This window comes from Salvia hispanica, chromosome 1 (assembly GCF_029641045.1).
Source record: "Salvia hispanica isolate PSC_SH4W2 chromosome 1, Shi_PSC_v1, whole genome shotgun sequence".
NCBI lineage: Eukaryota > Viridiplantae > Streptophyta > Magnoliopsida > Lamiales > Lamiaceae > Salvia > Salvia hispanica.
Genome location: NC_142692.1, coordinates 25998902 through 26015094, shown reverse-complemented (window position 1 = coordinate 26015094; position 16193 = coordinate 25998902). Strand labels below are relative to the sequence as shown.

The 16193-nt window shown below is 38.7% G+C and overlaps 2 protein-coding genes across 2 annotated transcripts; one reads left to right on the top strand and one right to left on the bottom strand.

Annotated features, from left to right (window-relative positions):
- Positions 1-3649: 3649 nt before the first annotated feature.
- On the bottom strand, positions 3650-5036 carry LOC125224233 (galactinol synthase 2-like). The gene is made up of 2 exons (XM_048127596.2): positions 4617-5036; positions 3650-4525 (listed from the first exon to the last, which is right to left on the bottom strand). The coding sequence occupies exons 1-2, from the start codon at positions 4950-4952 to the stop codon at positions 3872-3874; spliced, it is 990 nt and encodes a 329-aa protein (XP_047983553.1). The 5' UTR covers positions 4953-5036; the 3' UTR covers positions 3650-3871.
- Positions 5037-13297: 8261 nt separating this feature from the next.
- ABCI20 (non-intrinsic ABC protein 9) lies at positions 13298-16049 on the top strand. Its single transcript, XM_048120798.2, has 7 exons — positions 13298-13591; positions 13668-13801; positions 14113-14232; positions 15077-15172; positions 15254-15406; positions 15479-15556; positions 15667-16049. The coding sequence occupies exons 1-7, from the start codon at positions 13420-13422 to the stop codon at positions 15868-15870; spliced, it is 957 nt and encodes a 318-aa protein (XP_047976755.1). The 5' UTR covers positions 13298-13419; the 3' UTR covers positions 15871-16049.
- Positions 16050-16193: the final 144 nt, after the last annotated feature.

The following is a 16193-nucleotide window of genomic DNA, read 5'->3' as shown; positions in this document are numbered from 1 at the left end:
GAGATTTGAGATTGAAATGGAATGAAAAAAATGAATTGTGAATATGGTTTTTTCTAGAAAAAATTTAAAGAAATAAAAAAATATATATTGGAAATACGCCGCCATGGCGGTCCCGCAGCCTGCAATAGGCCGATGCGCCGCAGCCACGCGACCGCCACTCCCCTGCTCGGCGCAGCCGGATACTCGGCCGTGGCACTACTGCCGCGGCTCTAACGCGACTTACAATAGGCCGTCGCAGCGGCACTATTATGGACACTCTTAAGTTTAAGCAAGTTAGGTGTAATTCTGTGAATGACGTTTGTGTTATTCACGAGTTCGTGTATGGTGCGATCGTTTTCAAGTTTAATGGTAACAAGTTGAATTTGTATTTAGACAAAAAAATTTCTTAGCATATTGGGTTCAGGTTAAGTCCTATTGTAGAGATTTGTAACTAAGTGTTTACTTAGCAAACCAACTGAATTCACGGCTGAGTCATTTAAATAATTTTTTTGAGATTAATTGCTATAAAGTTAATTCAAATAACATGTATGCAAAGAATGCATACCATATAATGTAAAGAATTAAAATCCTAAACATGAATTGTGCTATTAGAATATTTATGACTCTGATTCATTAAAGAATTGACAATGGTTTGCTCTTTTCACGCTGCGGTCTTAAAACTCAATCATAAATGCTCTGATCTATTCCCAAACACAAAGTATGATATTTTTGTATGGATAAAACTAATCACACTAAAAAATTTGGTTTAGAAAATGTGTGTGGAGAATGGACTTTTTAAATCCATGTGTTAGGGTTTTTGAATATATGATGGCTAAAGTCAATTTTATCTCTTGTATAATAGTATCATATTTAAAGTTATTTTAAGTTAGATTAAGGATTTCAAGGATATTGGACTAAGTTTTACATGTTGGATTTTAATTAATTGAATTGAGTCTAATTTAAGCCAAACTCAAAAGAATATTGTGTTGGACCACTATAAAAAATAATATTAATTGCCCGTTAATATCTAAATCACAAATAATTTAGACTTCCTTTTAATTTAATTTATTTACCGTGTTTAAGATTTCAACACTCATTGGTTAATTTTAATTTGCTACTGACTTTAATTGATTAGTAATATCTTTTTATCGAAAGTAATATAGTATAGTAAAATAATACTATTATTTATTATACTCCTTCTGATATTATCAACTCGGACTCACCCCGGACATGATTCGGTGCAATAACAATTCTAGAATTGCTATGCATTGATTACCACTTCCCTAAGATATCATGTTTAATGGGTTACGATTAACTCGCACATATTGATAAGTTAAAGGAGCAGTGCGTAAATGATATCGTATGTTCAATATTATACGACATCCGTTTCAATGTAGTTGATTCGTATACCTTTTCGAGCTATCCCAAGGTAATTGAATTGCTTCCTACTATGCTCTTTATCTTTTTTAGAAATAAATAATTTTCGAGATCTCATTTTTCAGTAATTAGCAAGAAAGACTCATCTCACAATATAAATTTATGTTGTGTTATATCATATTAGTGTCGTTAGTCTTCTAATATCTTTGAGAATGACATTACAACCTTCTTTGATATATCGTTAAAAGTCTAGACCATGAAATTTAGTTTTCTTATTTAGGCAAGAAATCTTTAAATCCAAATAAATCCTCGGCCCATATATCGAACGTCTTCTTACTTTGGGCCGAATTTTCGTATCTTAGGGCCTTTTTCTATGCGGGAGCTGAGATCAATTCATTCTTATTGTTTTTAAAAACATTAGAATTAGTTCATTTAAGTTTGGATATCCTTTGATTTACAATTAGCCCTTTCTAAAATGAGAGGACAATTGTACGAGAAAGCCTGGTCTTAAATCTGAATTTGTACTCATTACATAATGAAACTTTTTGAGACAAGTTTTTTGTGCTATAATACATACGAGATGCAATCCATTAATTTAGGAGTAAAATGCAATTCTAATGTATTTTTGAACTTGACCTTAATTTTGGTACCAAGTGCCAAATAGTAATACATGTCGGCGCTGAACCATTAATTAGCCAATCAATCAAACATTACAGTATATATGGAAATTAAATACTAGCACTACAAAGATTCACACCCTAATCTTAAATTGTAGGGACTATTCGTAGGTGGACCACCATCAATTAACAATTTCTTCGATTTTAATTAGGTGTGGGGTTTGAATTAATTAAACAGAAGGCACGTGGCGATTGGTTGGTCCCCACTCATTACGCGTAGAAGAAATCTCTGGTTTTAGCAGTTAAGATTTGGTCCTCAAATCTGCACACGTGTCCCAGTTGAATTTAGATCTCTCTTTCACGTCATTAGATTTTGTTGGTCGTTAATTAGTTGGTCTTCTTTTTGTTTTGGCGTTTTGCTACATCTTTGACTATTGCAATACACCTATTAACGGCGTTACAACTGGGTTAAGTAATTAATTGGGATTAATGTTTAATTAGAAAAAATGGGCAGTGTCCAGAAGTAGCTGACTATTACAGAGCATGGTTTTAAATTATTAAAACGCCACGATTATCTTCTTCTTAATAAAAAAACTGCTACTACGATTTAGTAGTTGATGAATCATGCTTTTGTATTGAAAGTACTATTTATTGACTACATAGGTATATGGCGTCATGTCGGTTGGAGTTGTAATGTAAAGCTATAGTTTGATTATTTTAATAGTGTACATTAAATAAAAATAGTACACATCCACAAAATTTTGCCACAACTTTCTTTTCCATTGGTCTGCGATAAATTTGTCAATTTTTATTTTAAATACTCATCTACTAATAAATAAAATAGCACTCTTACTACGCCTATACTACAGTCATTTTTAAAAATATATTGTCCACATTGCGACAAATTTATTGTAGATTAATAAAATACTACTCCCTTCGTCCTCAAAGAGTATGAACAATGAATTTGTCACGGATTCTAATAAATAAAGAAAAAAGTTGTTATTGATAATAATATAAGTTGTTAATGATAATGATATAAGTTGTAAATAAAATAATGTGTATGAGTAATATGTTGTTTGAATTTTTCAAAATTAGAAAGTTCTTATTTTTGAGGGACGGATAAAAAAGGAAATAGTTCAAACTTTTTGGAGACGAAAGGAATACTACGCTCCTCCGTCCAAAAAATAGATTAATTTACTATTTGGAGCGTCCAAAATATTAGACTAGCTCTATATATGGAAAATTTAAGACATATATTAACCATAGTACGTCATTTTAAATATGAACCTTGCAATTGACTAATACTATTGTTTTTGTCACATTTTTCCTCTCTCTTAAAATAAGTTGCGGTCAGATGTAATTTTTTAAAAGAATTTCTTACTTTTCCTTCTCCAGAGAGAAACATTTCTGTCTCGTCTCATTCTTTAGGCCCACGAGAAGCACTTATCTCAATGATAATGAAATGTCAAGAATAAAAAAATCAATTTAGGAATTAATTAGTTGCAACTCAAGGCATGGGGTTGTTATGATAAATTTTCTGTTTTCAGTAGATGAAATAGGTCTCTAATAAAAACGCATATATATATTTCTAGAACATCGAATAGTGTTAGAATCAAGTATCAAGTCATATTAGTGCACATCCTGCTAAATTGTGAAAATAAAATGAACACTTGAGGTTTTCTAAAAGTGTATGTATTATATATATTTTGAAGTAATTACAACAAAGGTGAGATGGGGAGCAGCAGAATTAAAAGAAAAAAATAATAATAAGACTACTTAAAAAGGAAGAAAACACAGTGTAATCTCCCTCTGTTAGGCGTCTCTAATATCTGAAGCCCAACTATATAATTCACACTCCAAAAACCAAAATAGAAATAGGAATGCTTTAGCCTTTATGGTTAGGCGGCGGAAGGGGCTGGAACATAGCGAACCACGGCGCGAACCGGCATCAACTGCTCAGGTGCAGCAGCAGCGACCTCGCCCTTGTAGTCGAGGCTCTGGTCGTTGTAAATGTCCCACCACTTATCCACCACCATCTTGATGTCTTGGCGGTCCATGTTCTCCTCCTCGCCGGTGTAGCGCCACGGCTTGGACCCGGCAGCGCAGTAGTGCACCACCTTGACCTCCTCCAGCCGCACGTTCTCCGGGTGGCGCCACAGCATCGCCAGCACCAGGTTGTAGTTGTTGGGGATGGGGCGGTACACGTCGCGGAAGAACATGTTGAGGAAGTCCTGCTCTGCGAAGGGCGTCGCCTCCGTCACCTTCAGCGTCTGCAGCAGGTCGTGGTACGTCGGGAGGCTCGGCTCGAACACGAACATTCCCGCGTTGAAGTACTTTGCCGGCTTCGGGCCCAGGGAGTCTGGCCACTGCACCCGGTCCGGGCACTGCTGGCAGTAGCCGATCTGGAACTGCGGCGTGTGGCTCCACGTCTTCTCGCAGAAGCAGTCCATCACCGCGTAGAAATAGCCGTTCTCCATGTCGAACAGATGGTCGATGTTCTCCAACACCTGGATGTCTCCATCCAAGTAGATCATCTTGCTGTACTCCACAAACTGCATATTTGATTGATACGTATTAATTAGGAATTAATTAACATTATTTGAAATTTTGAAAGTGACAATAATATTAAATTAATGATTCTACCTCCCAAATGCGGAGTTTGGAGTAGTTGATGACGTAGTAGGCCATGGCGAACTGCGTCTGATTCTCGGGCGGGTAGACGGGCTCGATCTCGCGGACGATGCAGCCTTGGTCCACCAGTATGCGGCGGTGCTCGGCGGGGACGTCGGGGAGAACAGCCACCACGAGAGGGTAGATGGTGCGGACCTTCCTGAGGCCCTTGGCCAGCCCAACCACGCCCTTCACGTAGTCGCCGTTGCCGGCAAGGAAAGTGACGTAAGCGCGGCTGGGGAGGCTGCCGGCCTTCGCCAGACCGGAGGCACCCCTATTCAAGGGACGGTTCATGAGTTCTGGTGCCATATTTTGTTCTTGATTTGGAAAACAAGAGTGAGATGTGTTTGTGTTGTGCTTGTTTGTTTGTTTGGTGTGTTTGAGTTAGAATGAGGGGAGTGGTCGCTTTATATAGAATTTCATGGAGAGTAACGTTTTTTGCGTACAAAATGTTAGATGAATCGAGGTGGGAAAAAAGTGTGAAATTATTTAGTTTTGAATTGTTGATAGAGGTGTTTGGTAAACAGAGTGTTTGTATAAGAAATGAATCTGGGCCGTACGCGTGGAATGCTTCTAGCTTCGGTGAAAGTTCGAGTGAGGATGTATAGAATATAGATTATATCATAGGAGGGGCGGTGGAAGTGAAAAATATTGTATTGGGCCCACCATGATATGCTAGCAGCTTCCTAATACTAACATTTTCATAATCCTTTAGTATTAATTAGTGGTGATTGAGTAATTCTCTCGGTCATTAGGGCTAAAGCACTTTAGCTGCCTTGATTGTATATTCATGAATTTTGGACTTTGGTGCCAACTTCCCACGCTAAATGTTTCATTTTTTCAATTCAACTAGGTCCCATCTTATCAATTTCGCTGTTCTATAATTTCTTTTGCAAATTAAGTAGGAGTACTATTACTTCATTTTTAGTTATTTATTTGACTGAGAAACCGGTGTTAGAGCTTATTAATAATTTATTTAAAAGTAAATTAGTTCCTAAACTCACAAACTTTAACCAAAATTTTATATTTAGATTAACTTCAAATTTGATCATAAAAATCATGAATTTATACTTTATAGTGGATTTCCCATAAAATCATTTTTTTTTTCACAAAATTAATTATTTCCTCAATTCATTTCATACTTAATTTTTTTATTATGTGAAATGTGTGTAATCCAATATTTTAAGTGTTTAGGATTTCAAATCCCAAGTGATTATATTTATTAATCTAATTAGTATTATTTGACAAATTGTGTAGCAAATATTTTAAATAGGAGATTCAATAAAATTAATTATACCTAAAATCATAACTTTGGTCTAATTTAGTAGTATCTCTCAAACTTTAACTTTGATTGCAGAAATGGTGCACTTATCTCTTGTACTGAATTTCCAATGAATCGATTTTGTGAGAAATCCATTAGAGCATCCACTATAGGGGCGGCGCGCGGGCCGCCCCGTTCGCGGCTTAGCCGCGGCGGGCTATAACGGAGGAGGCGTCCGCCCCGGGCCCCGGGGGCGGACGAATTTGTTGGGGCGGACGGGCATTCGCCGCGATTGCGGCGAGGACGGGCCGGAGGAGAGAGAAGCACGGCGGCCGCCGCGCCTATCTATTGCGCGGCGAAACCGCCGCAGCTGTCGCCGGTTTTGAATATTTTTTTTATTTTTTTTTAATTCGAATTTGTAATGGTTTTTTTATAAATATTCCTCCCATTTTCATCTTCTCTCCACACACATGTTCACACCCATTTTACTTTCTATCCAAATTTTCTATCTCTAAAATTTTTTCAATTATGGATGATTTGTGGAATCAAGCATGGAATTCTTTGATTCAAGAGGTGCAGAGGGAGGCCGACGAGGAGGATGAGGCGGCGGCGGCGATCCCTCGTGAGATTCGTCATCGTCGGACAATCCCACGAGACCATGTCGGAGCGGCTGAGCGGCTTATGGCCGACTACTTTAGCGCTGACCCTCGTTACCCGGCTGAGATTTTTCGTCGGCGTTTCAGAATGTCGCGATCGCTCTTTACCCATGTAGCGACGACATTGGCGAACCGGTTCGAGTGTTTCACGCTCCGGAGTGATTGCACTGGCCGGATCGGACTGTCTACTTTGCAGAAATGCACCTCTGCAATAAGGCAGCTTGCCTATGCCGGACCGGCTGATATGTTCGACGAATACCTACAGATGAGTGAGACGACTAGTCTAAATGTGCTCCGGCAGTTTTGTAAGGGCATTCGGGAAGTCTTTGGTCTGGAGTTCCTACGAAAGCCAACCCCTGATGAGTGCCAGAGACTGCTAGATATGCACGGTGCGGTGCACAATTTCCCCGGGATGATGGGCAGCATTGATTGCATGCATTGGGAGTGGAAAAACTGCCCGGTGGCGTGGAAAGGCCAGTTCACTACCGGTTTCAAGCAGAAACATCCGTCGATGATCCTCGAAGCCGTTGCTGACTACCGTTTGCGAATCTGGCATGCGTATTTCGGTGTTGTAGGTTCGAACAACGACATCAACGTTCTGCAGTCGTCGCCTATCTTCAATGAGTGCCGGGGAGAGGGTCCAGAGATCAGTTTTGTAGCAAATGGCACGCAGTATCGCAAGGGATACTATTTGGCAGATGGAATATACCCTCGTTGGCCCGTATTCGTCAAGACACTTCGCCAACCGGCTGGAGCGAAGAGACAATATTTTGCGCGAAAACAAGAGGCCGCTAGGAAAGATGTTGAGCGAGCTTTTAGTGTGCTCCAAGCGCGATGGGCCATTCTACGCTGCCCGGCACGAGTTTGGCACGAAGATGATGTCGCGAATATTATGGTAGCATGTATCATATTGCACAATATGATAATAGAAGATGAAGGATTTGCTGCAGAACGTTGGGCGCCGGAAGATGGTGCAAGTACAAGTCACGGCGTTGCCTCCGCGCCGATACAGATGAGTGTACCACGTAGTAATGAATATCTGATCCAACGTTTCGCTGATATACGCAGGAGCACAACACATGACCAACTCCAGGTCAATTTGATTGAAGAGGTCTGGGCACGTAGGGGAGGCGGCGTAGCGTGAAGAACATGTGTGATTTTCCGTAGATCAAATTTTCGTTGTAATTTTCCCCTCACTTTAATCCGATGAAAATTTAGTTTTCAATTTTAATTTTATTGCACTAGCCGTTTTTCTCTAATTATTTTTAGTCCGATAATTTTAATTGTAATTGAATTAAAATATAAACAAATAAAATAAAGTGAAATGTGGCTAAAAAAAGTGTTCACTATTGCTGCGGACACTTTTTTTTGTGGCTATGGACAAATAAAAAGTGGCTATGGACAAAAAAAAAAAAGTTGTCCACCAAAAAGTATCCACCTATAGTGGATGCTCTTACAAAGACTAAATTCACGATTTTTAATACTAAATTAAAAGTTCGTAAAACAAATACTCTAAATTTTGGCCAAAATTTATAATCTTATAGATCTATATCCATTTAAGGTATAAATCGGTAATTTGAGTTTATTAGTACTAGTTGTTTTATATAACTCCAAGCAGGGGCGGACGCAGAAAAAATTGACTGTAAGGGCTGAGCTTCATTATATATTTAATACGAACTAGTCTAAAATATACTTCCTCCGTCCCATAAAAATATGTGCACTTTCCATTTTCGTCCGTTCTTCCACAAAAATATGTGCATACCATTTTTGGAAAGTTATATTAATTCAATAATATAGGTCCTACTATCCGCTTAACACTACTTTAACTGTCATTTTCATCCTCTCTCTTACTTTACCAATTTTGTCTTCATTCCTGTGCTATACCCCTTGCCCATATTTTTATGGGACGGAGGGAATATCTAATAAAAAGAACTTGTCAGAGCTTCTAAAGCGGTGGCAACGGAATTCTACCCGTTCTCATTGATTGAAAACGTTGTAAGATTCGTTCGTTATTAATAGTTTAAAACATGTCCTTCTCAATATACACAATTAAAATGTCATTTATCCACTCATCTCCCATTAGTTTATATCAATAAGATATTATCATACCCACATCAACATAACATAACTGTATTCTATATATTAGACAATTACAATTCACGACTATTAGCTCGCAACTAACATTGTTATAATTTTTTTAATTTGCAACTATTCTATCAAAATCTTAAAAAGACAAAAGGTAGAATATAAAATTAACAACTTTAATAAACTCTTAGCCTCACAATTTATGTAAAATTTGACTGTTAATTTCGGTAAAGTCTCAGAAACTCATAGTCTCAAACCCTCTGTATTCCTTTGATTTTTTAAAGTCCTTCAATTTTAATAAAAACGTGTGCCCATTTTAAAAAGTGATAGCACTTCTATAAAAATGCGTTCTCTATTTTTTAAAGTTAAAAACGAGTACATATAAAGTGGGGTAAGTGCGGTAAGTTTGATTTTTACTTTTATAATTAATTAATTCATTTATAAAATTACACATCTTCTTCCTACGCTCCCAAACACCATTGTTACACTTTTTTTCTGCAGATTTTTACTTCCCCCTTCTTTAATTTCAGCCCCTTACAATTCTTCATCACAAGATAATTTGGTCTTTAGTAGCATTATTTGGTAAGGGCTTAACATGATTTTTCCAAATTTTGATAAGTTTGAAAATAGAAAATTAAGAAAAAAAAAAATTGGGTAAGGGCTTAAGCCCTACCCTCTCTCCACGTGTGTCCGCCCCTGACTCCAAGGGTATCTTTTGTCTTTAGGATTTGTAGATGAGCTTGTTTCTTGTCCATTTCCATTTCTTTTCAATTATTTACTTTTATTATTGTTCTTATTATTTTTACTCTATATATATATATCTACTGTTGCGGTGAACAATGGTGAATAGCTGAAAGTCTGAAACAATCCACACTGCATTTATAAATTAAAGTAGCTAGTGAAATATAAGATCTATTTATTCAAAAAAAAAAAAAAGTAAATGCAAACTTTCGAGGATGACAAAATGTGTACCCTAACCGAAGTACTTAATTTTGTTAAATGTGTACCCTAACCGAAGTATGTTTGTTATTCTCCAAGGTACACATTTACTTATTATAACATCAATTATTTATTTGCATGAATTTCAGAATTAGAAAGAAAAAGTTCTGAAACCTCCATTTAAACATAGTATTTGCAATTAAAGCACTATACATTTGATTCATAAGTAATATACAAAAGTGCTTATTCCTAAACCTTTGATTACAAATATGGCTTATTTCCCCATTAATTCGACAGTTTAAAAATAACATGTGTTGCCTTGATAGTTATTGAAATTAAAATTAAAATTAAAGTAGTGTGTAGTCTACAGATAAGTGTAGCCATCCTTGGTCTATACATAGTACTCATATTACTAGTATTTATAAATTAGCAAAAAATACTATACTTACAAAAAAAAAATAACTCTCCATGAGTAGTACTATTAGGATTATTCTCAAGATATAATGAGAACTTTAAATTACAGCAATTTTTAATCTGAAAATCATAAACTTAGCACTTTCATACTTTACAAAAGAACAGCTAGCTCGTGTCAAACTTTTCGACCAGCATAAGTATACATACGTGTTTTTCCATAAGCCAATTTTCGGAAGGGAAGTTTAAGAAGTATATTTCTTTTGCTTGTCCACAAGTTTACAAGTAAAACTGTAGAGTTGAATACCAACTACTCTAATTTGGACAAGAAATGGGATAAGAAAACGAAAGGTAACTGCTCCATAAAAGCAGGCGCAAATAGACGTAGCTCCACCAACCGTCACCGACCACATCCCGCTCCCCTGCATGTATACCGCGTGTCAGGGGTGGGCCCATTTCTAATCTAGCGATTCACGTGGGTGCACCAGATTCCACCACGTGGGGACCTCCTTCAATCCTGCAACGTCTGGTTTAAGTAACAACCCTCGTTGCCGACTTATCTCTGGAATTGGAGAGATAGAGTGGTGACAGTGACTCGCATTGAATTTTTTCCTCCTATAGTACATTGTTAGTTGTTGACAACTTTATATGATACCTATATTTAACCTTTAACTTTTTGTGCAGCGGATTTCTTTTTTAGGTAAAAAAAGTTAAAATTAATAATATACTATCAAAATTATATCTCTGATTTAAAACATAATAATTAATATACAAGATGTCAAAACTTCAAGCTTGAAATAGTCGAGCTTTGAATTTTTTGCTATTTCTTATTCAGGCCGGTCAGTGGATAAAATTGCTTCATGAGGCGGACGAAGAATTCAAATGGGCTTGATTACTTTTTATATTGGAGGGCTTGATATTGTTTTCTGTGAGTTTTTGAAAAAAAAAGAAGGTGGAGACACTTTAATCCTGATAATATGTTGTAATGACAAAATATAACGTAGAGGGATAAGATTTCTTATCCGGCTTTTGTTTTTTTACAGTAATTGGGCTCCATTCTTATTGGGCTTTTGATTTTTAAGCTTGGGCCTATTACTGGTGTTTTCTGGTACTAAGCTAAATTAACACTCCTACTCAATTTCTTTAATTTTCATTCTTGAAGTAAGGTCGAGATCAATTTAAAGAAATTAAAATTGAATAAGTTTGGAGCAACTTAAATCTGCTACTTACTACTACATCTTATCTTACTTACAAAATAGGATCTACAAATTATGAATTAATTAAAATAAGATAACAACAGCACTACTATACTTACTAACAAATACCCCAAAAATTCACGAGATAATTTCGACTTTAATTCATTTGAGCTCAGAGCACTTCCAATAGGGGTGGCGAAAATCCGGCGAAAAATCGCCGAACATCGCCGGATTATCGCCGGCCGTTGTGGTGAAATCGGCGATAATTCGGTGATAATCTTACCGTTATTTCGCCAAGCGGCGTTTTTTCGCCGGATTATCGCCGAGCGATCGCCGGCCACTGTGGGCGACGCTCGGCGATAAATCGGCGATATTTAATTTTTTATTTTTTTTTCGGCCCAACGGCTATTTTACATTCCACCCCTATAAATATTTCCTCCATTTCCTCCATTCATCACCCACAATCTTCATTCTCTCCATTTTCAATCTCTTCTCCCAATCTTCAATCTTCATCAATCTTCCAAAAATTATGAGCTTTTGGAAGAAAAATTCCCGCTCGGGTAAGGGTAAGGGTAAGGGGAAAGAGTCGAGTTCACAAATTCCCAACACGGATGAAGCAAACGAGCAGTGGATGCACTCGTTGTTGGCGATGGGTTCTCCTCCCGGCCAACTTCCATACGCGGGTCCGTCTCCTTTGCAGACTCCTCCGGCGCGGAGACTTTCTCCGTACTTCAACTCTGCCGGCAGAATGCCCTCTCCAGCCGACGATGTGTATCGGCCCCAGTTCGACACCCCCGGATCAACCCCAGGCGACCAAGAATCTCAGGCCGCGACACTGAGCGCGGAGGACTTCGAGGTGGAAGAAACGCCCACCGAGCCGCCTTCTAGGAGCGGGAGGGGGAAGGCGCCGACGTCGTCGGCTGCGACTGATACGGGTTCCGATGAGAGGCCGAAGCGGGTAAGGACTACTTACACTCTGCAAGAGTCCGAGCTGATAGCCACCTGCTGGGCGGACACGTCACAGAACGCGGAGCGCAGCAACTACCAGACTGAGATCATATTCTGGGAGCGGGTTGCCGCGAAGTACAGGAGCCACAAGACTGCCTCAATGAAGGACCATGGCAGCGAGGCGATCCGTCGGCATTGGGAGCGCCTCATGAGGGACTGCGGCCACTTCAACGGTATTTATTCTAACTTGTTGGCGAACATGCCCAGTGGCCAGAACGAGCATATGGTCCGAGATGAGGCCATGCAGAGGTATTGTGGCCAGTACTTGTCGAAGGGGTTCAAGTATTGGAACATCTACGATAAGCTGAAGGATCTCCCCAAATTCCGGAAGGGGATGCACGTCGCGCTGCACGGGAAATCGGTGCGCTCGCGACTTAGCGTTTCGGAGAGCGAGGGGAGCGCGACCCACATCGACTTGAGTGGGGATGGTCCGCACGAGCGCCCGGAGGGAGCGAAGAAGGCGGAAGGGGAAGGGCACAACGTCGGAAGTCGAGTCGGAACCCCACATCGACTTAGAAAAAGCCACTTATTCGAGCAATGTCGCCAATCTGACGCAGATGTACACGCTGTACTTCACCGGCGGCGGGACCCCTGAAGAAAAGGCGGCCCTCTGGAAATGCATCCAAAGCCTGCAGATTACGATGGGCCTCGATCCCGACGCCCCTCAGGCCCCTCCGTCTTAGTTTTTTTTTTTTTAAATCTTTATTTATTTGCGTTTTTTATTTGTAGTTTTTTTTTTCTCGTTGTATTATATTTTCCAATGATTAATACAACGATGAATTGTTCATTATTAGTCTATTTATTAAATACATTTGTAGAGAAAATTAAATAATATAAAAAATAATGATGTAAAAATGAAATGTTGAGTTAGGGAGAAATAAGGGAGAAATAAGGGAGAAACCAATGTAGCAGTTGGCTAAAAACTGGGGATAAAATGTGATGCTGATGTGGCGCTGATGTGGCAGGAGTTAGGGAGAAATAAGGAAAAAATAAGGGAGTGCCATTGGGAAGTGCTCTCAGCCTCTTAAATTTATTTGACACAACGTGTAGATTTGTGAATCAAACATATTGCGGCGTTTAATTCCAACTGCCCAACTATAAAGTTTAAACGTAGTGAGAAGAGAAGAAGCGCTCCACGACATCAAAATTGCGTCTACCAACCTTCATTGTCCAAACTCCAACCTCTACAAAAACAGCTACACCAGAAAAACGAAGGAATTATGGCGGTGGAGGTGGAAAAGTCTCAGCCTACAGTGCAGGTCACCAACCTCAAATTCACCTATCCGGGAATCGACGGCCATCCTCCGCCCGGCGCAAAGCCTCTCATTCAGGATTTCAATCTCTCTCTCTTCGCCGGCAGCCGCTGCCTTCTCGTCGGCTCCAACGGCGCAGGTTCTATCTCCCTCTCTTTCTGTTAATCGTGATTGCCTGCAATTTTTTTTAATTGAATTTCATGGTGGGCATTTAGGGAAAACGACTATCTTGAAAATTATTGGAGGGAAGCACATGGTGGATCAGGAAACTGTTAGGGTTTTGGGAAGATCGGCGTTTCACGACACCGCATTGACCGCCTCAGGCGATCTTTCTTATCTTGGCGGCGAGGTCTGTCATTCTTCGATTTTATTTTCTGGATTATTTTTACGTTTCTTCAGTCTTGATCTGCATAGGTTGGATTTGGTTTTGATGTATGATAGGAAATTTTTAACTGCATTTGCATTTTAGATAAAGATGTTATGAGAGAAATTCTTGGAATTTGGAATATGAGAACAAGTGAAGGATCTTAAAAAGTACTACTAGTACAATTACTGTCCATTTCCAAGACATTTATGACTAGAATGAAGAGAAAACAACTTCTCAAATGATAATCGTTTGCAAGTACTTGGTTTTTGATTTGTGGAAGCTTAATTATCCAGTGGAGGAGAGAAGTTGCTTTTGCTGGTTATGAGGTTCCAATTCAAATGGATGTGCCTGCTGATAAAATGATTTTCGGGGTAGCAGGTGTCGATCCCAAAAGACGAGATGAACTGATAAAGGTATAATGTGTTTCCTTGATTTTTTGTTTCTCTTTATTCTTAAATACATTTTCTGTCTTTGCTTGATTTTTTCTGCCTTGAAAGTTGAAATGTTTGCATTTGGTCTGTCACTTAAAAGTTGCAAAATGACTGCCTTGATAGAGAATGTGGCTGATGTGAAAATTTCTTCCTAGCTAGTTTTCAAAATAAATGAACTGAGCAAATCAACTGTTGTTTACTGCTATTACACCATATCTGGTCAATCATATCAAAAATCTGTATTCATTGAAAGCAAAGAAAAAAAGTTAAAACTATTGAATCCTGCTCTCTATCTATTTAAATAAAACATAGACGAAGCTTGAAAAGCACCAGCACACCCTTTATTTGATGTATAAAGTGAGAGACTATGGAAATGCACGCCGTAGTTCTTTTTTGAACATTCATATAACTCGTCATTCACCAGGGCTTAGATAATGCCTATGAGGAAGCTTGTGATTATTATGGTCAATTTTCCAAGCTTTTGTGAGGTTCTGATTATCCTTTTAGTGACCACAGAGTCCCAGTTTTAGTATTTTGATCGAACATTTTTCAAGGGCGTGTTACCTAAGTGGACTCGGTGAGTTGATCAATATAATAACGTATCTGACTTTAATCAAATGCATCTATGGAGTTACACATAATAGTTTCTTGCTTGCCACTGCAATGAAAATAAAGAGCAGATTGTGTATGCGAACACAAGGCTAGTCGTGCTGAACTAACTTTATTTGAATTGATCCGTCTTTGTTCAATGATCACATATACTTAGATGACCAGTAACCAGATACTGAGATCTAGGAGAAATATGAATTAGTATCTCATGATGTAGGTTTTAGATATCGATCTGTCATGGAGAATGCATAAAGTATCTGATGGTCAAAGAAGGAGAGTTCAAATATGTATGGGTCTTCTAAAGACATTCAAGGTATGTTTGTGATCTTTTTTGACAACTAATTGTTTTAATGAATTAATAGAGAAGAGGCTTCATTATACCCTATGCTGTCAGGTCCTTCTGCTCGATGAAATCACAGTCGACTTAGATGTTCTAGCTCGGGCCGATCTCCTAAAGTTTCTGAAAAAGGAATGTGACGAGAGGGGAGCTACAATCATCTACGCTACACATATTTTCGATGGCCTTGAGGATTGGCCGTCTCACATTGTAAGTCTGATTCCAGCATGTCTGCTTCAGCTCTTCTCAGTCTAGCTAATTCTCAACCATCATACTTGTCAGGTTTACGTGTCTCAAGGGAAGTTGCAACTCGCATCGCCAATAAATGAAATCAAGGAGCTTAGCAATCTATCCTTGATGGTCAGTTCCTCTTAAACTACAAATACAAAATTTAATTGATATCAGAATCCTTGCATTCTTCAAGATTGAAGAAATAGCTTGAAGCTCATGTTGTGGTATTGACGTTGCAGAGGACTGTGGAGCGTTGGCTGAGGAAAGAGAGAGACGAGGAGCGGCTGAGGAGGAAAGAGAGGAAGGCGAAGGGGCTGCCGGAACATGAGAAACAAGTAGAAGGAAGCCGTGTGATAAATAACGGGTGGGCTGCTGGGAGGCTGAACTCAACTGTTGCTGGAGAAGAGAATTTTGTGTTAAGCTCAAATAGGGTCCTCAGATAAAAGGAAACACAAAACTACCAGGAGTATTATTAGAGCTTGATGTGTCTTTGTTGGCCTCATCATATTATTTTCCAAAATTGTTTTGCTGATTGCAGCATTATAAGTACCAAATAAAAATATAGTATACATATGTATTTTTACTTAATTAAATTTTAGTCAATTGCGCAGTTTTAAAAAAAGGAACTATGAATCACCAAACAAAAAATTCGTAATTATCTCATCTTTCTTCATTTAGCGGAAATCAACGCTGAGGTGCCATAAAATGACGGTGACTGGTAACGATGGAACATGCCTTGGCCTAGCTAGAGAGCACGGGAGAGAGA

Excerpts from the sequence above, each read along its gene's own strand:
- LOC125224233 (XM_048127596.2), bottom strand. The coding sequence starts at position 4,952 with ATGGCACCAGAACTCATGAACCGTCCCTTGAATAGGGGTGCCTCCGGT. Across the intron at positions 4,526-4,616 it reads CCAAACTCCGCATTTGGGAG|TTTGTGGAGTACAGCAAGAT; the intron begins GTAGAATCATTA and ends TCAAATATGCAG.
- ABCI20 (XM_048120798.2), top strand. The coding sequence starts at position 13,420 with ATGGCGGTGGAGGTGGAAAAGTCTCAGCCTACAGTGCAGGTCACCAAC. Across the intron at positions 13,802-14,112 it reads TTTCTTATCTTGGCGGCGAG|TGGAGGAGAGAAGTTGCTTT; the intron begins GTCTGTCATTCT and ends TTAATTATCCAG. Across the intron at positions 15,173-15,253 it reads GTCTTCTAAAGACATTCAAG|GTCCTTCTGCTCGATGAAAT; the intron begins GTATGTTTGTGA and ends CTATGCTGTCAG.